Source organism: Hippopotamus amphibius, chromosome 4, assembly GCF_030028045.1.
Source record: "Hippopotamus amphibius kiboko isolate mHipAmp2 chromosome 4, mHipAmp2.hap2, whole genome shotgun sequence".
Lineage (NCBI taxonomy): Eukaryota > Metazoa > Chordata > Mammalia > Artiodactyla > Hippopotamidae > Hippopotamus > Hippopotamus amphibius.
The window spans coordinates 13,027,691-13,052,401 of NC_080189.1; the positions used below are offsets into that span (position 1 = coordinate 13,027,691).

Here is a 24,711-nt window from a genome sequence, read left to right on the forward strand (position 1 = left end):
TGGGACCAATAATACTTTTCTGGATCGTTAGGATTAAATAACTTATGTAAGGCATGTAGCGTAATACTTGGCACATAGTAGGCACTGGAGAAAGGATAATCCCACAGAAGTCTTTACCAAGGGATACCTGGGAATCTGTCACCATTTCTTTACATCTGTGCTTATCTTTCTTCATTTAGAATGAAAACTAATTTCATGTCCACACATGTCAGGATTCATCCCAAACCCAGTTTATCCAGTTAATCCCAGTTGATCATCAACAAGCACCTACTAGGGCACTCTGTGTGTGGACCTAAGCTCAAGGGATCCTTGGGTGGATACTGAAGCCCCAATAATTATGAACTTATTATCAATGCCCCTCTCCCCAAGCCCACCTGTATCTGATCCCCTACCTTCACATTAGACCCCCTTCTTGTTCCCCTACTCAGAGGCTCTGAAACAATGCATATGGGCCTTAAAGACAAGCTGTGTTTCTGCTTGGGGCTCAGGAATCTGAATTACAACAAAGATGTTATACAAAGACATATAACTCCTTTCTCTGCCTCTCAGAACTGCAAGTGAAATTTTGAGCTCATGCTTTCTGCTCTTTGGGGAATTGCTAAATGAAAGACTAAAGAAGGAAAGAAGAAGGGTAAAATTTGGAGGAAGTAAAGAGGAAACATGCCTCATATCTCTTGAAAGTCACACCCTATCTAGTAAAATACTGAAAACTGAGCAGGCATTTTATACACTGATTGACTGATTGATTGAGAGGGCCACTGAGACAAAGGAGAACAAATAGACGTCTGTGTCTGGTGGCTATATTCACGTGCCAGTCCTACAATTCCACAATCTTCAGGCCAGTCCAAACCATGGAGATAACTATGGGGTAGAAACTGGTTTACACAATCAGAAAATAGATTACTTCTCCCTCCAAGTGATTAGATTTAATCAGCACAGTTTTGTCTATTCCCATCTGGTCCTGCTGAATCCCAGGGTGACTAGCTTGGCCCTTTCCTCTCTCTTCTTCTCAGGCTGCTCACCTGACCTGCTCTACATGGTGTATAGATTTCCCTGTGCTCTCTGACCACGTCCACCAAGCAGCCTCCTCTGATGGCATCACCAGCAATGTGTGTTTTTGGTTTTGGTCGTTTTTTCTTTTTTTATTTGTTGGTGCTGTTGTTTGTCTGTTTTCTGTGCTGCGTGGCTTGCAGCATCTTGGTTCCCCAGCCAGTGTTCAAACCTGGGGCCCCGGCAGTGAGAGCACCAAGTCCTAACCACTGGACCACCAGGGAATTCCCACATCATCAGCAATGGTAGGTACATTGTCTTTCCAGAAGGGGGCAAAGATGCATGCCAGGCACCTCCGCCATCCCAGTAGTAATGTATTCATCATGCAGAAAGACAGCATAATGAGGTGTTGAGAGTCCTAGACATACAATCAGAATTTCTGTTTTCCTGAGACCTGGCTCTACTGCTATTAGCTATGTGACATCAGGGAAGTCATCCAAACTCTTGAGCATTCATTTCCCTATTTTTTTTTTTTAAATGGTGGTATGTACTTGCCTAATAGAGCTTTTGAAAATATTGAAGGAGAAAATGAAGTTAAATATACTTTGCAAAGACATGGAAGACAGGAGACTCACAGGACATCGATCAATATTTCCTATCTGAGTAACCAGGGAATAACACAACCCATTCAGTCACAAAGCTTTGTTTGAACCCCCACCATCTGCCAGTCTGCGAGGGCTAGTTTCATCACCATGGAATCAAGGATCCAGGCAAGAGTATTAAGGCATAGTTCATGGTCTGATTGAGCAGGATTGCATCCAAGAAGCCACCAGAGAGCTCTCAGGGACTGAGGTTGAAGGGAACCCATTAGAGCAATGGTACTTTCCATTGCTCCAGCTAGATGCTTGGTTGTAGTTCTTTCAAGAACTGCCAGCAGAGAGCCTCAGCTTTCCTTTAAGAGCCAGTGGCCCAGGGCCTCCCCTGCCCTATCAGCTCCTCTCCAATAAACAACCTCTTGGCCTCTGATGTTCTCAAACAGAGGTATCCTTCCTAGCGAAATGAGAGAACACAGGTATCCAAATGTCCCCAGGGCTCTGGGCCACGCTCTCGACCTCCTCCTCATCCCTGGCCTTTGCCCCAACACCTGAGAGGTGCCAAGAGAAGACTAACACAGCTGCTGTCATGCCCTCTGTGCAGGTTGTGGAGATCTGTGGGCAGATGGCACCCCCTAATGGAAGAAACTTCTCACGCCCCACAAGTACTGAGGAAAGAGCAGGTGCTGGTATCTCTGCACCGCAAACCACCCACTCACCCACCCTGCCATCAGAAACGGGGCTGCCTTTGAAATGCCTCCCCATTCACTCACTCCCACCCTGAACCCCAGTTACCTGCTCATGTGGTCCACACTGCTGGGATGGAGAAGCTCCAAGCTGGAGGCAGAGTGGATCAGCTGCAGTCCCATCTCCCATCTCTGCAGGGGTCTCAGAATGGGGTCTCTCTCATAACACTCCTCCCGCTGGTTCCCGGCCATTTTCCTGGGGCCGAGCCTCCTCTTTCTGCCCTCACTCCACGTGTGCCCTTCCTCGGGCTGTAGACCCTGTTCGAAGCCATGGCTTTAGGTCAATATTTGGTAAGCCCTCCACTGTGGAACACAGACCCTGGTCCTTTCTAGGTCAGGCCCTCTCTGTGGATCTTACTTTTAAAAACATCAACTCGAAATTGAGGCGGTGAGAAGTTTAGGCAGTGCCGAGTGCTGAGAATGCAGATCTAACTGGAAAAACGTGTGCTTGTTTATTCCGGGGTGTGAGTGGAGGTCATATGTTGAGATATTCCCTCTACCCCTTTTCTGAGCTCCCAGAATTTCTCTGAGTTTCTTTCCAGCACACCTCTGGCCATTGATACTGGTATTGAAATGCAATATGCAGTTTTTATACACATATAGTTTGGAGAAAATAGCTAACAGTGACTAAGTGCTTCCTACGTGCCTCTGTATTTTCCTAAAGGCTTCACCCGAACTGTAGTGTTTAATCCTAGCAGTAACCTTCTGAGTTGGGTAGAGTGACTGTCTGTACTTTGCAGACACAGAAACTAAGTTTCAGGGAGATGAAATCTTCCCCAAAGTTACAAGTGGCAGAAGCAAGGCTTCCCCCAGCCCTCCAGAGCCCGCTGGTCAATTGCTGTGTTCATTCAGTGAGTGTCCTCTGAAACGCAATGGGAAAGCGGCAGAGAGTCTGCTTGTAGTAGAGAGGCCAGAAGGGGGGCTCCAGGTGGGGAGGAGGCAGGCTGGGGGGCGCTGTCAGGGCAGAGGAGGAGGAGGCTGGGTCTGTGGTTGGGAACCAGGGGTAGTTTTTATTCTTTAGTCCAAGGAGAGTGTCTCACTGTGTCTTTACTGCAGGTGCAGAAGAGGGTTCTGCCCTGGGTCACATTGGCCACGTGTAGTCTCAGCTCACTCTCACTGACCCGCGTGGCCCGGTAATCTGCTCCGGGAAGGGATATGACCTCCTTATCCCCGGTACTCCGCAGACTGGCCAGCACCTGTAGTTGCCCCTGGAGATCCTGTTGGTACCAGCTCATCCAGGGGTACTGGGAATCCCTCAGGATGCAGCGCAAGGTTTCAGCCTGTCCGCGAGGTACCAGCACCCATCTGGGGCTTTGCTCCACCAAGCTTGCAGCAGCATCTGAAACACACAGGCAGGCCAGGCTAAAGGTCCTGGGGGTAGTGGTCAGCGTCAGACATAACTAGTTACAGCCAAATCCTGAAGAGGGGGGTCCCATGAGTAAGGCCGAGAGGAAGCCGCTGGGAACAGAAGGGGTACTCTCACAGCGTGAGGAGACATGCGGGAGGATCTTGGCAAAGCTGGCATCAGGGAGCAAGACCTTCTCTGCCTACAGGTGTCCCAGTGACCCAGTCCCTTTTTCCCTCTCTCAGTCCACCGAGTGGCTGTCTCCACCTGGCCTCTGACCTGCGCTCACGGCAGCCGTGAGCACCCAGCCCCACAGGATGAGAAAGGGACTCATCCCCTGGCCTCTCCAGCAGGCAGTGGGGTGGGGGCCTTGGGATGGGGCCACCAGGCAGGAGAGCAGATCCCGGCCTGTGAGGCAGCGATCAGTGGCTGAGACTCGCTGGGCCTGACACTCAAAGGGGAGGGGCTTTTGCCAGAAAGTCAGTATCTCATCTCACCTCCTGGCTGAGGCTCAAACCTCAAACTGGAGTTTCCTGTTTCATCACAAGAACATGCGCGGGCACCGGCACTCACACACACACACAGTCCCCACATCACTGAGGGCCTTAGTGAAGGCACCTGGCCCTGCACCCTCTCAGCTGCTTCGCAGAGATTCCTAGAACCGTGACGCTGAATCTGTGCTTCAGATCTTTGCAATGAATTAACATATCTCAGTGTAACCAAGCCACACTTGCGGATTGAACAAAGACATCTTCACATATGCACAGAGGCTGCAGCAAGGCCATGTTGGGGAGTCGGCAATGGACACTCATCTACAGTGACCTGCGTTTTCCTCTGTAAAAGCAAATACAAACCAAACAGAAGAGGCTCAATTCTCCTGTCCCTCTGCTCCATTTTCTTAGAGCATTTACTTTGGAAAACTTGTCAATTCTTTCTCTGTCTCTTTGAAATGTATATACTCTGCTTAAAAGCTAAATCACCTCTTGCCAGCATTAAGACCCAGGAATGTCTTTCTCAAGGACCTGCAACCATCTCTTTGGAATATAAACATTGAGGAAGATGTGCCTAACTTAGTCTAGAAAAGAGGGCTGGTACCACGCTGCAAAAGGAATTCATCATAAAGATATGACATGTTTATTTTTCCTATGGCGAAGCCAATTAGCCAACACAGGTAGACACCCCACTTACCAAGGGACTTGAGCATGAACTGTGGATTAACAAAAAGCCCTGTTGAGTCCTCTTATTTGAGGACTAGTTATTGCTTATCTTGAGAACATGCATGTAGTGGGTTTGATCTGCTGGTCTGTATTAAAGGCCGACATTTTCTTCCTGTCTCTGCAATCTCTTAACAAGACGCCTGTGATGTGTATCACATTCTGACTTAATGCTTATTCAATAATAAAACTGCTTTCTTTCTCTTGTAACTTTGTGTAGAGCAACCCTGAGTTGGGAGGGGATTTTGTTTTTACTTGTATTTTCCCAACTCACAGTGCTGCCACTTGGTGGTGGTGTGACCTTGGATTTCAGTTTCTTTATCTATAAGACAGAGATAATAATGAAAGCCATTTCATAGGAGTAAGTGGATTAATACATGAACATTTCTGAGAATGAAGCTTGGCATAGACTCATTACTTAAGAAGAGCTGACCTCTATTATGGCATTTATAAACTTCTAAGTCAGTAAAAATATGACAGTTATAGTACCTTCTATTGGTCTTTCATCTCCTATCACTTAGCAATCAACTGAGATTCAAATCACAAGTTCTCATAACTTTTTAACATTGATAAGAGGCCTCATGCTTTGGGAACCAATGATCTGGGAAATGAGATTTAAAAGACCCACACCTACCATGGCTACAACCTCGGCATTTTATAAACGAAGCTAGGGAGACACAGAGCAGTTTAGCAACCAAACTACTATTTCAGGACCTGGGGCTGCACTATATTCAATTGGGGTCAGAACGTTCCATAAATGGAGAAGGGAATTGGAGGACGGCCAGCAGTGACCTGGCGTCCTGGGACTTCTGGCGTCCCAGAATCTCTATATTTTTTTTTGATCTGCTGAAGTGTCAAGACATGCAACAGTACGGTTCACCTGATTCTGGCAAAGGATAACAGTCACCGATGGCATTTGGCGACAGCAGAACACAGCACAGAATTCCCTTGGCTCGCTAACTTTGAAACAGCGTGATTCTTGATTTTTTAAAAATACAGATTTTCATTATGCACAGTTTCTTGTGTAAAGTGACTTCCTTAATATTTTCTATATCACACCATTTCAAATGTGCATGATCTAAATGTGCACAAAATGTCAATTACACTACATTCTAAGTAACATGTGATGATTCCCTTTGGGGGGAGGGCGGGAATCTGATATTTCTGCATGTCAGTTTCAGGTGTACAGCATTACAGTTCAATACCTGTACACACCAGGAAGTGATCTCCACCACGAGTCTGGTTACCATCCATCACGCTGCAGTTGACCCCCTCACGCATTTCACCCACCCCCGTGTCCCCTTCCCCTTGGGTAACCTCTGCTCTGATCTCAAGTGCTGAGTCATCCTTGCCTTTGGCACCCTTAGCTATTCCCAGCCTCGTCTGTCATCCAGAGAGGCAGAGAGATGAGCTCTGGGATGCGTTGCCCAAATCACACCTCTTGAATAACCAGACCAACAGACACCCCGAGATGGTGTGTCCTCTCCCTCACAAGCCTCACGCACTTAATCCTGAGGTTTGCTATAGAAAGAGTCAACTCTGGGGTTTGGATGATGAAAGAAAAGGGGCCTTGGAGAGGGGAGAAAACCATAACTTGGGGGAAAAAAAGGAGAAAAAGTAGAGAACAGCCCCATGGAAAGCCAGACAGAAGGGACCCAGGAGCAGAGATTCGCTGAGTTGCGGTTACTGCCTGTCCCCGAGGACAGCACTCTGGCGGGTGAGCGGATTTCAGGAAGAGGGATCCTGGGCCTGTCTTGGTTTACATGGCTGGCTGTCCTGTCTCCGGGCTCCCTTCTCCCTTCGCCTTAATCCCCAGGTGTGATTGGGATCAGAGTGTCTCTGACACCCCTGTTATCTCCTCCCCAGGTTCCCGTTCCTCAAGGTCGGTGCCTCCCCAGGCTCCTCCTCTGGACTTGGCCGGGCTCCCATCTGGGCCAAGGTAAGCCTCTTCTTTCCAGCTGGCTGCCTAGCTCCCTACCGTCTCTGCCCTGCTCACAGGTGGGCAGTATGGTTGCCCTCTTGGGAACGGTGTGTTCTCCCCACCACGTCCCAGTTACTACTCAGGGGCTCACAACAGCTGCAAACAGCCTCAGCTGGGTCCTTACCAGCTTTGCTGGGCTCAAGAGGTAATGAGAAGCACAGGCGTGCCCCGAATGGGGGTGTAAACAGAGGCTACAGCTTCTTTCCACCCTCACTAAGCTGGATTCCTGTGTGGAGATGTGTGGTCCAGAACCTGTGACGGACAAGGCCCTCCCGGCACGTATCCTTGTTTATCTTTCAGATCCTCTCCATTGTCTGATGGAGGAAGAACACGGAGGGTCGAATGATTATTGGTTCTGCCAGACACCGGGAGAAAGAACTCTAGGGTTAGAGACTGTGGTCCCCTCCCTAAGTCGCAGCCCGCAAATGACACCAGCTCCCTCCCTGGTGGAAATGCTTGCAGGGGCTGTGTGTCCTGTGGGTGTCTGTGACCCAAGGAAATAATGGAAAGAGCATGTCCTGGGGGCAGGGCCCCTGAGGTCTCCTGTCAGCTCTGCTACCGACTGAGTGGGGGATCAGCCACTAGGCCTATTTCTCCTTGGTGCTTTCGTTTCCTCATCTACAAATTAAGTGGACTGGGAATTTTTGAAAATCAAGTGGATCTAAACTTCCTTTTCACTCTGGTGCTCTGATATTTGAATATTCCTTCTATGCTTCTGTTGTTTGCATCATATAGAAGAGCTTGCCAAGAGTTGGCCAAGCCTCCCATGGAGGGTCCCTGAACGTGACTTCTCCTAAAGGGGAGAAGTCCCTAAACGTGACTTCTCCTAAATGGGAAGAAGGGCAGAGTGCAGGGAATCCCAAAGGCAAATTCACGTTTATTCCCCATTTTCTCCCTCTCCTTCCCCTCCTCCTCCTCTCTTCCTCCTCCTCTTCCTCCTCCTCCTCGCCCCTCCCCAGGATTGTGCAGAAACTCGAAGCTGCCCCAGACGTGCCCATCTGGAAAGCTGATTACGGCTCCTTCACCTCTACATGTCCTTCCAGGGATTAGTAGTAAAGACTCCTCCAGGAGATGGAAATCATAGACTTCCCCTCCCCACCTCCTGACACCTCCTCTCCTCCTCTCCTCCTGTGCTGTAGGGAGGCTGGAAGGCGGGGCCATGTGGAGTCCCACCCCCCCACTCCCTGTCTGTGCATCATTTCTGTTTAGAGACAAAATAGAAAACACTCATAAAAAATTGGGGTGAGAGACGAGCCAGAGGCCAAAGTGCTCAGAAGAACATCCAAGGATAAAGGGATGGTGGGGGCAGGAAGGGAGAGAATGGAGGGAGGAAGAGAGAGAAATAGAGGAAAGAGAGGTACGGAGAAACGAAACCTCCTTGATTCTGCAGGGTCCCTATGGGCAGGACACTGTCATGGGGTCGAGGTGGAAGAGCCTGAGTGATTCATTCCTGATAATTTCACGCCAGGTCTCCACTCCAGGACAAGAACAACCTCCTCTGGGCACCTTTCACCTCCCGAGTTATGTAAGTGGCACCACTGTGAACCCAGAGATAATCAGATCAGAAGAGCCCCAGCCTGTCCCTCCCCTGTGGCACGGTGCCTGGCACAGGGAGAGCTGCATATAAGTCCATACTTCTGGAGTGTCCATCTAAGGAGAGATGCTCCAGACCCCAGGAGCCATGGCCTGTGCCCTTCTCTTTCATCTCCTCCTACTTACTGCCCTGGCAACCCCCTCCCAAGGCAACCGTCTCGGCCCCACATCGCATCTGCGTTATTCCAGGTTCCTCGATCCTTCTAATGCCATTTTCCTGCGCTGGGACTTTGACCTTGAGGCTGAGATCATCACTTTTGAGCTCCAGGTCCGGACAGCTGGCTGGGTGGGCTTGGGTATCACAAATCGCTACACCAGAGTGGGAAGCGATCTGGTTGTCGGAGGAGTCTTGCCGGACGGCAATGTCTATTTCTCGGTGAGTGTGAGGGTGACTCCTCCCCAAGCATGAGGGTCTCTTGCTGGGTGGAGTTTGGCTCTGAGTCCAGGAAGGATCCACATTTTCCAAACATATCCAGGCACAGGCCCAGAATACCAGCCTACGGCTGACCTCTCCCTACAGAAACGGTCCATTGGAGAGTTTGAATCTAGGTCTTCCAAACTGCATGTCCCTAAGCTGCCAAGGGAGTGGAGCCATTGGATGGAAAGAGAGAGAGTCCTGGACCACAATCTCGGTGCAGGTCACTGGGGGAGAGTCAAAGCTGTTTGAGACAGAGTCCTCATCCTCAATGACCATCATTCTCAGTCAGACAACAATATAAAATAGTCAAGTAACGACATCAGCACCTGCAGTAAGAATAGCTTAAAATTGTTACGCACTTTGGTTAAGCAGGCATTGGTGCAAATTCTTTGCACGTTAAACCTCACAGCATCACCATGAGGTAGATGATTATTGTCCCATTTTACAGATGAAGAAGCCGCTCACCTGTCTCCCAGTCGTGCTCATTCTGAACTGCATTTATGTGGCAAAGTGTCAATGCTTAGAGCCCCAAGATAGGAGGAACAGCATAGACAGTTCAGAGGATACATGAGCTTTGAAGACTGAGGGATATAGGGTTATTAAGATTCATGGAGATGAGATTTGAAATGGGAGAAGTAAAGCAAGGTCAGGTGGCTAAACTCCATCAGCCACCATCCATCCCTCTTCCCTACGAATCCCCGCTTGATGCCATGCTCTTTCCTAGGAGCAAACTACATACCACGGACCTGGGTACTGCTAATTTGGTACCTTAGTGGGGCTAAAGGGGCCCAGAATACTCCAAAGCCGTGACCACGTAGGGCTGCCGGTTCTTACCCCTTGACCCTCCCTGGACCCCAGGATCAGCACCTGGTGGATGAAGACACCCTGGAGGAGGACAGAAGCCAGGACGCGGAGCTGCAGGCACTGACAGAAGATGCTGTCTACACCACCATGCGCTTCTCTAGGCCATTCCGCTCCTGCGACCCTCATGACCAAGACATCAAGGTAAGAGAGGGAGGGGAGAGGAGCATTTGCTCACAAGCAGACTTTCCTCCTGGGAGGTGAAGTCACCCCCAACCTGGAACGGCCATGCCTATCAGGCAGCCAGTGTCGGTTCCAGGGCCCCCGTCTGTCTCAGCCTCCCCAGGCACGGCCCCAGTCCTGCCACCTCTGATTCCACCAGCCCTCTGCAGGCGGCCTCCCACTGGCTCAGCCCCACACCACCTTCACTAGTGTCCCTCTTGAAGAACCTTGCCTGATCTCACGGAGCTTCAGAGCGTCATGAACCAGATGTTGACATGGGCTCAGGGAGGGGATTCGAGACGGGGTGTGACGTGCCCAACATCTCCAGCGAGTCAGCCTCTAGGCAGAACTGGAACCTGACGAGCTCTGATCCCCAGTCTGAAGCTCTCTCCATTCTGAAACTGCTAGGTAGCATCTTCGCGGGGGCTCTGAGGAGCTCTGGTTCTATATGTCTCAGCGCAGAAAGAACTCAGCAAGAGGTAAAGTGATAGATAAGAAGTGATTTATTACAATAGGATGCTTGTGAGACTTACTTCAGGCGGGCGAGAGGGTGCCGCCCCAGAGAACTGAGTGGGCTACAGTTTTATAATCAAGGGAAAAGTGGGGAGGGGAGAAGACCACCTTCTTCCTCATGCTTGAGTAGGCGTCACACTTCCATCATCAGCTCCTCCTCCGCTCAGGTGGGGAGTTTTCCTGTCCCTGTGCAGTCAAGCCAGGACTGTCATGGCGCTATGGAAAAATCATTTCAGGTCTCAGTACAGTGAGGGTCTTTCACTTTTAAATGTCACCTTTCCATAAATTATTGTTTTTCATGTGTGCAGAGAGCATGTCCTGGGGTCATTAACTTACTGAGCTCAGCTGGGCAGGATGTGGGTCTCAGGCCACCACTGTTTTATTGTTTGGGGGCCTGTCGCATGCTTCTGTTGTGTGGTTTTGTTGCTAAGCAAGCCTACTTGGTTTTGTGGTTAATTAAACCTGCTTTCTTGAGTGATCGTTAACTTACAGGGGTCTCCCATACTTTTTTCTCTACTTACAATCCCCTAGTGGCAGTAACTATTTAACCATCTACTTTGTCCCTTTCCTCTGTCCCTTTCAGTTCCACAGTGTGGACGTGAGCAAGGGGCTTGTGTCAGTGGTTGGGTGTGGGTGTGTGCAAAGTGCTGCTCGTGGGCTGCGGCACCTCGATGCCCTTGACACCCCCAGGGCGACACCATGAGGGTGCTGGCCACCTACGGCCCAGATGACACTCCGAAGCTGGACCGGGAGCGTACTTTTGTAAAGTCCATCTTCCTGCTCCAAATCGTCCACCCCAAAGATCTCGATGTCCCCGAGGACACCACCATCCATGACTTGGAGGTCACTGATGTAAGACCACTCCTCCCCCACCCAAGCGCCTCCAGCCCCCTCCCACCTTCACTCAATCCAGACCTTCCTCTTGCACCCAATGTTCAGTACACTCCTGGAACCGAGGCTCCTCTGACTCCCCTCCATCCCCCGAGGAGGGTCACACTGGCCCTCACGTGGCCACCCCTCCCTGACCTGTCCCTTCCCCTGCTTCTCCGGGAGCCTCCCTCCCACACCCACAGCCTCTGTGTGTCCCACGACAGTTCCTCATCCCAGACGATGACACCACGTACGCCTGCACCTTCCTCCCTCTCCCCATCGTTAGCAAGAAGCACCACATCTACAAGGTACCGTGAACCAGACGGCAGGACGTTGTCAAGGTGGTCGAGACAGGCAGTGGGCATGTTTGACTCAAGAGATGGTGTTCGGAAAGCTGCTGGGAGGATGCAGGAGGGAGGTGGCCAGGAGAACATGGGGGCCAGGTCCGGTTTGGTGGAGGTGGTAGTGTCATCATTCTGGAGCCCAGAACCATAGCTCCCAGCACTGTTTCATTCACGCCCCACAGGGCAGCAGCAATGTTGATGACGGTCACTGGCTAATAAGTATTTGCAAAGAACAAAGTATAAGCCCTGCCCTGGGCCCAGAAATGTGTTCCCTTAGCCCAGGAGGAGGTGTAGGCTGGGGGGACGGGGCCAAAAGTTGTCAGGTTGGCAAAGTCTGGCTAAAGGAAACTCAAATCGGTCACCTGATTTCACATTTGAGTGATGTAAATGTTGATCAAATAAATAAAAGTATGACCTTACAGTAAGTGGCAAATGTGTGGGAGCCATTGATTTCTTTAGAGAGTGAATCCAACGAGGCATTGTCACTTGCTCAGATACAGAGAAATAATGAGGTTATTAAGGGAAAGTCAGAAGTCTTGGGATGTTCCCAGCTAGCTTGAGTGTGCTGTACTCTCGGGAAGGGTTTTAAAAAGAGTGAGAGCTGGGAATTCCCTGGCAGGCCAGTGATTGGGACTCAGCCCTTTAACTGCTGGGGCCCAGGTTCAATCACTGGTTGGCGAATTACGATCCAGCAAGCCCTGTGGTACAGCAAAAATAATAAAATAAAATTGAAATAAAAAGTGTGAGGGCTGAGAGAGGAGTCAAACAGTGCAAGGGAAATGATACCTTGGGGAAGGAAAAAAACAGAAGAAACTAAAGAGAAAGAGAAGAGAGAGAATTGGGGACTGCGCATAGTTTTATTTGGGGAGGAGGAATTGGGGGGAGGGGGATAAGGACGTGGCCCAGAAGATCTTGACGGCACTCTGTCCTGCGTCCCCCACCCAGTTTGAGCCCAAGCTGGTCCATCACAACGAGACGTTGGTACACCACATCCTGGTGTATGCCTGCGGCAATGCCAGTGCTCTCCCAACGGGCATCAGCGACTGCTACGGGGCCGACCCCGCCTTCTCCCTTTGCTCACAGGTCATCGTGGGCTGGGCTGTCGGAGGCACAGTGAGTCGTGTGAGGAGGGAAGTCAGTGGCTACCAGGACGCACGTAGGCGGGCAGCTAGGATTGTTGGACTGATGGAAGGTGGGGAAATAGGGGGGGTCTGGGATGAGGGCCAGAAGATAAGGGTGGGCCCAGGGTCCCTGCACATACTCCCCAGCGGTTCTTGCTGCCAAATCTCCCTCCATCCAACAGAGTTACCAGTTTCCAGATGACGTGGGCATCTCTATTGGGACGCCCCTAGACCCCCAGTGGATCCGACTGGAGATTCATTACAGCAATTTTCACAATCTTGCTGGTGAGCATCTAGATCGTTTATGGAAGAGCAGCTGGTGAGGCTGGCTGAGTCCTCTAGGCGTTGGGAAGAGGCCGCTGACTCCTTTTCCTCGCAGCCCCACCCCTGCTTTCCCCCCACTGTGTGACCCGGTCTCCTGCCTCCTGTGATTGGTCCTTCCTGCACCAGGTGTGTACGACTCCACAGGGATGCGAGTGTACTACACGGCGCAGCTGCGCAAATATGACATGGGCGTCCTGCAGCTGGGCTTCTTCACCTTCCCCATCCACTTCATACCCCCGGGCGCCGACTCCTTCATGTCCTATGGGCTATGTAAGACTGAGAAGTTTGAAGAGGTAAAGCTGAGGTTCCTGGTTCCCCCGTCACAGATCTGGTGTGATCCACCAGCACCCAGCCTGAGCACCAGACTTGGAGAATGGCCACCACCTGGTGCTCAGGGAGACTGCTCACCTGGATGGTACAGGGAAGGAGGAGTCAGGGCTGTGGGGCAGGAAGAGGGACCAGGAGGGGCCAGCAGGGACTGAAGGGGTGTGTCTCAGTCATAAGACGAAGGTGTCAGATATTAAAAGAGGAAACCAAGGAGCGGGGCCAGATGAAAGTTCCTAACAGACCAGGTGGTCTCCTCTGTGCCACAGATAAATGGGGCCCCGGTGCCTGAGATCCAGGTGTACGGCTACCTGCTCCACACCCACTTGGCTGGCCGCGCACTGCAGGCCGTGCAATACAGGTAAGGAAAACGTGGATTGGAAGCTCTCCCTTCTGTATTTGGAAATACATTTTTGGGATAATTATTTATTCTGCAGCATGACGTTATGCTTGGTTGGGAGTAGGAGAAGCTAGGACTATCGGTAGAGATGACAGGTATGTGATGGTGGAGGGAGGAGCTTTTTTGTTTCACGGGCAATCTGTACCCACAGAATGACGGCACACGCTGCTTCTTTGGCGATAGACCCCCCTCCCTGCTTCATCCCCTCCTTATTCCTCTCCCCTCCTCTTGTCCCCCTCCAGAAATGGAACGCAACTCCGAACCATCTGTAAAGATGATGCCTACGACTTCAATCTGCAGGAGACTCGAGATTTACCTTCTCGCGTGACCATCAAGCCGGTGGGAGCCTGGCGGGGAGGCGTGGCTGGCGTCGGGGGGAGGCTGGGTCAGCCCTCACGGTCGTTCGCCGAGAGGACTGTACCAGGCCCCCTGCGTCTTACCTTCTGTCTTTGTTTTACCCTGCACAGGGAGACGAATTGCTGGTAGAGTGTCACTACCAGACACTGGACCGCAACTCCTTGACTTTTGTAAGTACCTCTCTCCCCACTGTGGTCAATGACAATAGCCTCAGAATAGAGCTTCATCCCGGGCCTTGGCCATCATGTGACTCAGATTACTTCAGCTGAAGCCCCTTCTTTCTCCAATGGTGTTACCCATTCACATGAGGCTTCCCATCCCCATGACTGTAAGATGGGTACACGGATTCCCATTTTCTGTGTTAACAGTGCACTAAGAGTATGAAGTGAAAGCATGTAATAGTGCCTAAGAGCATGGACTCTGGGCTGATTGCCTGGGTCTGAATGTCAACATGATCATTAATAACTTTATAACCTTAGACAAATTATTCAGATTCCCTGTGTCTCAGTTTCCTAATTCTTAAAAGAATTAGTACTATCTGTCTCATGAGATTTGAGGAGAGTTGATTAACACGCATAAGACATCTAGACCATGACCCGACGTGCAGTTGACTGTCAGAGTTAGCTGTTATCATTATGGTCACAAGGAGTGCTACCCATTTTGTGTGTCAGGAATGGCTCAGTGCCTGTAGGATTCAAAACGAATTGCATGCTTCCAAGGAAGAAAATACAGCCATACAAACGATTATAACACAAGTTAGAAAGTAAAATACACCGTTAAGAGAAGAATGGAAATAATGCACTAGGGGAATTCGCAGGGAAAACATATCATCAGGTCCTATGACAGCGAACTGAGCATGTGACATATTTGAGTGGGTCCTGCTTTTGACATGTAGAGATGGGGAATTCCAGAGAAGCTCAGCGGGAGTGGCTTTTTCGGGAAACTCGGGATCTTGTCTCATCTTCTCAGCCATCTTGTCTCAAAGGAGAGCAGTAGCAATGAAAATGTCGAGGATGGGGAAGATCTATGGGATATTTCTTCGGCAATAGTATCAACAATTGTCCACCAATTAGAAACAGAGGAGGAGAAAGGAAGTGTGGTGAGAAGTAGTAATAGCAATTAGTGAACTGGCTCAAGGTTAAGGGAAAAGGAAAACAGCCTCATTGGTAGAACGATTACCTAAACTAGTTTCTGCCTACCTTGTTCCCCTCTATCTGCATGCTTGTTTGTCTTTGTCTCTCCATCTCACTCTTTTTCTTCTCCAGGGGGGTCCCAGCACTATCAATGAGATGTGCCTCATCTTTCTCTTCTACTATCCCCGAAACAACATCTCCAGCTGCTTGGGGTACCATGACATCATCTACGTGGCCCATGAGCTGGGGGAGGAGGCATCAGAGTGAGTCTTCCTGGAAGATAAGACCCTCAAGAGTGACCTCTAGAAGTTAGATTAACTTGTGTACAAAGTATTTGTCTGCCTTTTTCTCATGCACTACCTGATTCAAAGACTATTTACTTTCAAGTCGTGACCCTTAATTACATGGGACTAAAGGTCCTCCCTGAGACTCTGATGAAAGTGCTGAAACTCCTTTCCAAGAAAAATGCACATCTTTGCAGGGACATTTCACATATAATTTCAGGACATTTATATGTTCCCTGAAGTTACCCTATCAACCTTCTTGGACTTCATGGCCCCCAGATTAAGAAACACTTCTTTAAGGAGTCAGAACGTTCTCTTTTTCACTTTTAAAAATTCTCATCTCTGAGTTCTAATGGTATTCCTCCTTCTGCCAAGCTCATGTTTGTCTCATTGAGTCATAAGACATTCCTTATGATTTATGCTGATGTGAAACTGATGCTAACAGAAGTGAGCCTATTTTTAATGCATGTTGTCAAAGCTATTAAGTCGATGCTAAACTAGTGTCTGTTCTTTCTGCCCACAACAGTTCCATGGAGGGCATGATGGCCATGAACAATGTGGAGTGGACACCAGAGAGCATTAAGAAGGCTGAGAAGGCCTGCAAGGAGGCCCAGCAGACGGTGATAATAAAAACCATTGATGTAAGTTTCCCAGGAGACACCACGCTCTCAGGGTTAGGATGGAGAGGTGTGGGATGTTAGATGAGGCTGGAAAAGAGAAGAATGAGGGGTGTGAATGACCATGGCAGGAACGCTGGGTCAGAGGAGAAGCTGAGAGAGCAGAAAGAGGGCAGATGCTGCTCTGGGTGTGGATTGGAGACTCCCAGGTAGCCTGTGAGGCTGCAAGGACCAGGGATAACCAAGTGAGGTCTTAGGAGAAGAAAGGAGGTAGTGATGCTTCCACCTTCACCCATTGTTTTCCCTTTCTCCTGCAGGAGCTAGTGGAAAACACAACAGGCTGGATTCCGGAAATCATCCCTACTCCCCGGGGTCCTTGCTTGGAGTCCTCTGGAGGCAAAGTAGAGCCCCAGGACAGGACCCCTTCAGGCTTCAGGGCTGCCCCCATGGCCCTCTCAGGCTCCAGCACTGCCACCCCTAGGTGCCTCCCCCTGGCTGCCCTCTTGTTTGGGCAGGGGTCCCTGTCTTGGCTTCTTGCCACCCTGTGGGCTGGAGTCTGAGGCCGTCTCCTCATGTCACATACTCAGGCCCCTCCCTGCTCAGGCCTCCCCTTATCACCAAACACAGAAACTTCCCTCTGCTTTGGCCCCCAGACGTGCCTCTTCCCATGAGCTCGGCCATAACATTGCAGGCACGGGCGTGACACAGAGTCCATAAGGCCTCTCCCGTGAGGAGCTCGGCAATCCATCCTTTAAAGCTTTAGAAGTATTGGTGGGACCACACGTTTTCTAACGAAACCTGGATTCAAGGCTGGGTGAAGTGATGGGTCTCTGAGCAGTCTGGTGCCCCAGCTTGATTAAAGGGATGCCTCGTGGGGAGGAGGGGGCTTGAATGCAGAGGGGGAGCCCTGTAAGCCCTCCTCAGCCCACGCTGGCCCTGCAGGGTCTCCTGTTTCTCTTTTCTTCTGACATTTTTGCCCAACCCTCCCTGTGAGGCAGAGGCAGGAAGCCACATGTGTGATCTGCAGTAAAGGGAGGGGCTCTGTTTATAAGGGACAAAGTTCAAGACACCAAATTAAATAGAATTCAACTCGCTTCCTGTTGCCGTCTCTTTCTTTTGAGCCTTTGGTCCAGGAGAGACAGCTGGGAGATCTCTTGAATGGCTCAGACTAAGGCATCCAGAGGTCATTTAAGGACCAACATCTAACACAGGCCTTGCTCACCTCACCTGTGCCTCGACCGCCAGATAATCTTTATTTACTCAACAAGCATCAGATTCTCAACACTCAGATCACCAGGTGTCAAGAGCCTACCTGGCCAGGTCAAGGGCATGTTAGTCTGTGAATTGCCTTGCTCATGGCTGGTGTCTTCTGGAAGGGACCCCTACCCTGAATATTCTAAGGTGTTTAGAGGGATCTTAATTCCCTAGAGATCAGAGATCTGGCCTCCGTAAACTCCTCCCCACTTTGAGGGGCTGAGCAAAGTGTCTGTGTTCACTGCTGCGCTTCTCTGTTGTCATCATTCAAGGGAAATGGAGGCTTTTCTTTAGGTAATAATCTTAAAACATGCTTGAGGCCCTGTGGCAGTGGTTTGAGGTACACAACTTACTTTCTACAGCATGAAGAAACAGATAAAAATTAATCTAGATAGACACTTAAAACTATCAAAACAGATCCATTCTTTCTGGTTTGCCCAATTAATGAATGTCTGACATTTCTATGCCAATCTGTGTTACTCCAACTCATCCCTCCTCCCCCCCCCCCCCGCCCCCGCCCCCAGGCAAAGATCAACCCTGATCTTTTAGGTAAAAACAAAAAGAAAAAAAAAGAAGAATCTCCTGGCTGGGTCTCTGAGGCCAAACCTCGGTCTATGCTGCAGCCTTAGTCTCAGGTCTGTCCTGACAAATTCAAATCAGCTGTGCAACTACCCCAAGGTTCAGCATGTAGTCTTCTAATGCTCCGTTTGTACAGCTCATGGCCCATATAGTTCCTCTCCTCGGTGCCCACTTCAATATCTGCTTCTTATTAAGCTTTCCTTCTCTCATTTTATTTTCCTCTCCATCTCCTGATCTCAGCATTGAGCCACCATGCACATATTCACTGAGTGCCACCTGTGAGCTCGACATTTGGTCGGACAGGAGCTACCAAAATGAACAAGAAATAGACAAGCAGCCCCTGCCCCTGTGGAGCTGCAGTCAAGCTCCTATGAGCCCCCGGCTGGCCGTTTTCTCCTTGGGTTCACAGCATCTGCCTCCGAGCCCCTCGCAGTGCCACAGATCATTCCGTACCCCATCCCCGTCCCCCCAGCTGCCTCCAGAGAGGAGCTATATTTATATCAACCTATGGAGAATGATTTGCTTCTATATTTAAAAGGGATGCATTTACATTGATATTATGTGTATATGTTAGACAGGGGTCTTAGAAAATACTCCTGGGGAAATGTTTTAAATCATTCCTACATAGGGTAGGAGCCTGAATTAGATGACCTCAAGGTTTTTTCCAGTTTATGCGTTTTGTGACTTCAGTTTCCAGAAAGCCTAACCACACACTTCAAAAAGAAGGGCTTAGAGTTGAGGTGGAAAGGGATAACCCCAACTTCCTCCTAGAATATTCTGGCAGTTGGGTCTCTGTCATTCCTCATCCCTCAGTGGTCTCAAAGTTCAGGTCAGCTCTGAGTGACTCTGAGACTGTAGCTCTATTTTTATCTCACCTCCTCTACTCAAATCTCCATCTTAAATGTGGAGAGTAAATAAAGGATTTATTCCCTCATTACTTTTTTTCTGTGATGACAAAAGGAGCTACAGGCTAATGTTTACAAGGATCTGGCCTTTCCTGAGGAATAAGTATATTTTTATACAATTTCAAATTTATAGGAAAGTCACAAGAATTCCCATATGCCCTATAATGAGCTTTATCCATTGTTTTTGTATTTTGCCTCATTTCTCTCTCTCTCTCCTCTTTCCATCTCTTCTACTTTTCTCCTCTTCCTCTTCCTTCTGCTTCTTCCTCCTTCCCCTGTCTCTCTGTCTCCCTCTCCTTTGTGAAGCTGATAATTTACTTTCTTACTCCTGTCTGCTGGAATTCTCATCACATCTAAATTCCTGCTATTCTTAGCTGAGACTGAACAAGAAAGCTCCCCAACTCCATTACTCCACCACCCTAGTGGCTCTCAACCTTGACAGCATATTAGAGTCACCTGGGTGATGGGAGCAGCATCCAGGCATCAGTGAATTATTAAACTCTCCAGGTGTTTCCAATATACATCCAAGACTGAGGACCACTGAACCAGAAGTTCAATTGCTCTTAACTAGTCTATATCCTGGATGGCAGGAATCCCATTCTGGCCTCACATATTGAAGCCACGGCACAGGCACTGACCAGTTCGAGTGAACACCAGTGAAGCCCCTTGGAAGTCCCCTGATTTCTAAGAGTTAGACTTTTAGTTGCTGGATTGTATGGATGGGCAGGGATCTCAGAGAAGGGGTGCATTTGGGGGAGGGGGCTCAGGAAAGTGGCTATTTAGCAACCATCACTCAAAAAATAAACAGCAAAGAGAGAAGAGCCCTTTTAATGCCAAGTAATGAATATAGAAAAATATGTGAAGTTAGAAAATCACCATTTAATAAATTTATAGTAATAAATTGAATCAGACAAGTATCACCAATGGATGACAAAATAGGAGAAAAACCCGATAGCCACATAGCCTCAAAGTATCTCCTTATTATATATTTATTAATTATGATGAGAGGAAGGAGTAATTTTACTATGGAGAGACCCGGCAGAGACCATCTCAACCAAGTAAGCCAATTAACATCGCCAGTTATGAACAAAGGGCCATCACATGCCTCCTGACAGGCGTACCAGGAAACACAAAACATCAGTTCTATGTTATATCTATCCAAGAAATGTACAACCTCAGTACAATCATGAGGAAATATTAGACAAACCAAATGGAAATATTCTACAAAGACCTGACTTGTAATTGCCCAAATGTCAAAATCAAGAAAGAAAAAGAGGGGCTGGGGAATAGTTCCACAGTAGACTTAAAAACAAACAAAAATCCAATTCAAGTAGATGCTACATGCGCTCCTCTTCTATATTATTATCTGTTGCTGGTGTCATTGTTGTTGTTTAGTGTTTTTTATAAAGAACATTACTGGGATGATTGGTGAACTTTGACTAATGTGTGTGCATTAGATGGTGGCGTTGTGTGAATGTTAACTCCCTGACTTGGCTGATTATATAGTAGTTATGTAAGAATATGTCCTTGTGTGATGTTGAGACATTGTGTCTACAAACTCTCAAATTATATAGGCGCACAGGCTGTGTGTGAGAGGGAGAGAAAGAGAGAGAGTGACTATTGTAAATAATTTATAATTTATGGATAATATCCGGGAAATCAGGGTGAAGAACATACTGAAGTTTTTAATACTATTTTGCAACTTTTTCCAAGCTCATTTCAAAATAAAATGTTAATTTTAAAAAAGAAACAAGCATAAGATCTATAAAAAGAGACTATGAAAATGGAGCGAATTTTTTTTTAAGGCACATAATGAGATACCTGGAAAAAGAAAAAAGTCAATTTAGAAAAATGTCAACTTTTCCAAGCAAGAGTTTTTGACTGCTCTGAGCAGGGAACTTGCAGTCTGCAAGCTATAGTAGACCTTGGATTAATTTCACTGGCAGAAAATATGTTTCCCATATAAAATAGTGTACATGAACTTACACACACACACACAGTTCATATGAACTCTACTGGCTATGTCAAAATTATTCTTGTCTGTTATTTGTTCATACATTTTGTTCTCAACTAGAGCTCTTTAGAAGGCAAAATATGAATATCAGCAAGTAAAAAAGCTAAAGAAACATAGAAAATATCATATTAGGAAAACTATATCCATTAACCTAATTATTTTGTAAAGTGAGGAAAGATGGACATTATGTAACAGTGAAACATTTTGTCCCAGCTCAAAAAAAATAAATAAAAAAACACAAACACAAAAAGAAAATCTTTCCCCAGAAGCACAGTTTGGGAAACACTGGAAACACTTCTGGGGAACATCTGGAAGACAGCTTTCCTCTGCAAAACTTCAGTTTGAAAAAGGAGACTCAGAATAGCCTTATTATAAAGTATCAGCATTGAGGAGAAATTGCTCTGCTATCAGGAAATCCAAGGGGAAGAAGAAGAAAATGTTTCAATAGATATAAGGACATTCAGGGGAATTATATAATAATAAAAACAATAATAATAATAACAACGAACCTTTGTATAGCATTTTAAAGACTGAAAATGCATGTCCACGTACATTGCAGTTCCAATGCTTACTCAGCCTTGTAGATGAGGAAACTGAGGCAAGTAAAGGAAAGAGGCATCCGTCTGAAACAGTGGACTCTGCGCCAAGCTGGTACCGGTGGTGCTCTTAGAACTGGTCCAGTGGAGGCAACCATATGCGTTAGCGCTACTGTAAGCACAGTTGCCAGCAAAGCTCAAGACTCAGAGGCAGCAAACTGATATTTGCTTTCACCTCTTCCCTCTCCCTGTTTTCTGAACCTGGTTCCAGGACCACATCTTGTGCAGGGACTGCAGTTTCAATTCTCAAGTCTCTTCACATGTCTGACGTAAGCCCAGGTCTTCTTTTTTCCTGTCTGTTGTTGTTGTTTGTGTGATCATGATTTTTTATTTTTTGTTTTATATTGGAGTATAGTTGATTAACAATGTTGTGTTAGTTTCAGGTGTGCAGCAAAGTGATTCGGTTATACATGTACATGTATCTATTGTTTTTCAAATTCTTTTCCCATTTAGGTTATTACAGAGTATTGAGCAGAGTTCCTCCTGCTATACAGTAGATCTCTGCTGATTATCTATTCTAAATTTAGCCCTGTGTTTGTTGTTTTTTTGTGGTGGTTGTTCTTTTTTCAGGTGTACTTACCTTTTCAAAGTTTCAATTACAATTGATTTATGTACACAGAAGAATTGGAGTTCAGTAACTATAGAACTATGGTTGTTTGAACAAATTCCTCCTGAGGGTTCCAAATCTCAGGTGCTTTAAGTGAAGTCTTTGGCCACTGAATCTGCTCCGTTGTGGTCGGCAGGCAGCAGGCTCCCATACGCCTAAGGACACAGAGCTCTTTGTCCAGGATTAGGGTTTTTGGTGCCAACAAGACAAGTGCCCTGGAGCTCCCTCAGTAAACTACAAGGGAGGGAGCCTGTGATCAAGTCCATTGATATAGTTTAGAATGATGAATTTTGTTTGGTTTTCACAGTATATGTTACCAGGACCTGAGAGTGAAACTAGGATATTGTTGTCCTTGGGAAGTGATTCTCAAACTCTTTAGTCTTAGGATCTCTTTACTTTCAAATTTAGTGAAGACCCTGTGCTTTGTTTGGGTGGATTATATCTAATATTTGCTGCATTAGAGATTAAAATGGAGTCATTTGTAAAATATTTTGTAAAATATTTATTTCTTTCTTCATTAAAAATAACCATATATCAAGTACATGCTGACATAAATAATATATTTTTAATGAAAGACCACTGTATTTTCCAAAGCAAAAAAGTTAGTGAAAACAATAACATTATTTTATAATTTGTAAATCTGTTTAATGTCTGACTTAAAAGAAGACAGCTGGATTCCTGCATCAGTTTCTATATTCATCTATTGGGACACCACAGAGCATAGTCTCTGGAAAATGGCACTGACTACTGATGAGAGAGTGAGTGAAAAAGGCAAAAACAATGTAATATTAAGATGAAAAGAGGCTTGACCTTGTGGACCCCAGAAAGAGTTTTGGGGCCTCCCATGGTTCTGCATACTACCTTTTCAGAATACTGTCCTAGGGTTAAGACTTCAATGGCACCCAACTGGCAGTATTTGGTTATGACAGTGAATCTATTCACAGGGGCCTAAAAGTAATAGACAGGAATAAATGGCACATTTGGATACAAAAGACCAAGAACATGCTGAAACTCTTAAAACACTGAAGGAGAATCTAAAAAGTAAAATAAGAAGGGAAAAGCTGGTAAGTAAAAGAAAAAGCAAACAAAAGTGTGAACTCTGATCCCAGGGCAGAGACTGTCTCTGATATGCCATATCTTTACATACTCATCTCTGGGTGATTCTGGTCTGTAGAAGAGTTAGAGATTTGTAAGTGAATGCAGTCATTAACAGAAACAGCAACAGCCTAAGATTATCTCATAAATAAGTACTAATAGCATCAGTTCTTGGAGAAGAACGAGTACTCATAAGGAACAGTATCACCAGTGCTTGTAGCACTCATACTTACAGAAAAAGGAGTAGTCCAAGAGAAAGAATATTAGTGCAAGTAGCATGAGTATCTGTAGGAGAAGGAGTAGTCATTGTGGAAAGAGTATCACTAGTATTATCATCCCCAGACATTGTAAGGGAAGGAGAATTTGTAATAGAATCATCATTACTAGGGCTGGCAGGAGGAGACGTGGTTACTGTAGGAGAATTGGTTACTATAGCAATAGTAGTGTTCGTAGCATAAATACTTTCAGAGAAATTAGTCATAATAGAAAAACTATTGCTAGTAGTATCAGCACCAATATTTGTAGGAAAAAAGTAGTTTTAATGGACCAGTATTATTAGTGCTAGTAGCATCAGTATTTGTTGAAGAATGAGTACCAGCAGCACCAGTGCTAATATCAGTAGTACTTGTTGGGAAAGAAGTAGCTGTGATAGGAAGAGTAGCACTAGTCCTAGCAGTAGCAGTATTTGTAGGGAAAAGTGCAGTAGTATTAGGAACATTAGTACTTGTAATTTCAATAGTAGTTGTTAGGAAAGGCATGGTTGTGGCAGGAAGAGTAACATTAGTGCTAGGCAGCAGTAGTATTTGTAGGGGAAGGTGTAGTGGTATTAGGAACAGTAGTATCAATTGTAGCTTCAGCAGCACTTGTTGGAGAAAAAGAGGTTGTGACAGGAAGAGTAACATTAGTGCCATCAGTAGTAGTATTTGTAGGGGAAGAGGCAGTTGCATGAGGAACCATGGTACCAATTGAAACTTCAGTATCACTTGTTGGGAAAGGCATGGTTGTGACAGAAAGAGTAATGTTAGTGCTATCAGTAGTAGTATTTATAGGGGAAGATGAAGTTGCCTTAGGAAAAGTAGTGTCAGTTATATCTTCAGTAGCATTTGTTGGGAAAGGAGTGATTGTTACAGGAAGAGAAACATTAGTACTCTCAGTAGTAGTATTTGTAGGGGAAGATATAGTGGCTTTAGGAACAGTAGTATTAGTTGCAGCTTCAGCAGCACTTGTTGGGGGAGGCATGGTTGTGACAGTTAGAGTAACATTAGTGCTATCAGTTGTAGTATTAGGGGAAGAAGTAGTTGCATTAGGAACAGTACTATCAGTTATAGTTTCAGTAGCACTTGTTGGGAAAAGCATGGTTGTGACAGGAAGAGTAACATGAGTGCTAGCAGTAATAGTGTCTATAGGCAAAGATGTAGTTGGATTAAGAACAGTAGTGTCAGTTGTAGCTTCAGTGTCACTTGTTGGGAAA

At 47.1% G+C, this 24,711-nt stretch overlaps 2 protein-coding genes and 1 gene segment (V, D, J or C); 1 reads left to right on the forward strand and 2 right to left on the reverse strand.

The window, feature by feature from the left end:
- Positions 1-3,173: 3,173 nt before the first annotated feature.
- On the reverse strand, positions 3,174-4,008 carry LOC130851834 (T-cell receptor beta chain V region E1-like). The segment is given in 3 exon segments: positions 3,174-3,283; positions 3,381-3,668; positions 3,954-4,008. Coding segments are annotated over 3 exon segments (453 nt in total).
- A 4,542-nt stretch (positions 4,009-8,550) lies between these two features.
- Positions 8,551-16,750, forward strand: LOC130850825 (putative DBH-like monooxygenase protein 2). Its single transcript, XM_057730205.1, has 13 exons — positions 8,551-8,838; positions 9,739-9,885; positions 11,107-11,268; positions 11,511-11,594; positions 12,576-12,743; positions 12,934-13,036; positions 13,202-13,368; positions 13,669-13,760; positions 14,042-14,138; positions 14,267-14,326; positions 15,422-15,552; positions 16,100-16,214; positions 16,508-16,750. The coding sequence occupies exons 1-13, from the start codon at positions 8,551-8,553 to the stop codon at positions 16,748-16,750; spliced, it is 1,857 nt and encodes a 618-aa protein (XP_057586188.1).
- A 5,484-nt stretch (positions 16,751-22,234) lies between these two features.
- LOC130851835 (probable maltase-glucoamylase 2) overlaps positions 22,235-24,711 on the reverse strand; it is a 92,023-nt gene continuing 89,546 nt past the window's right edge. The window contains exon 51 of the mRNA XM_057732546.1: positions 22,235-22,300. Within this exon, the coding sequence (XP_057588529.1) occupies positions 22,235-22,300 (66 nt within the window). The remainder of the gene's footprint in view (positions 22,301-24,711) is intronic.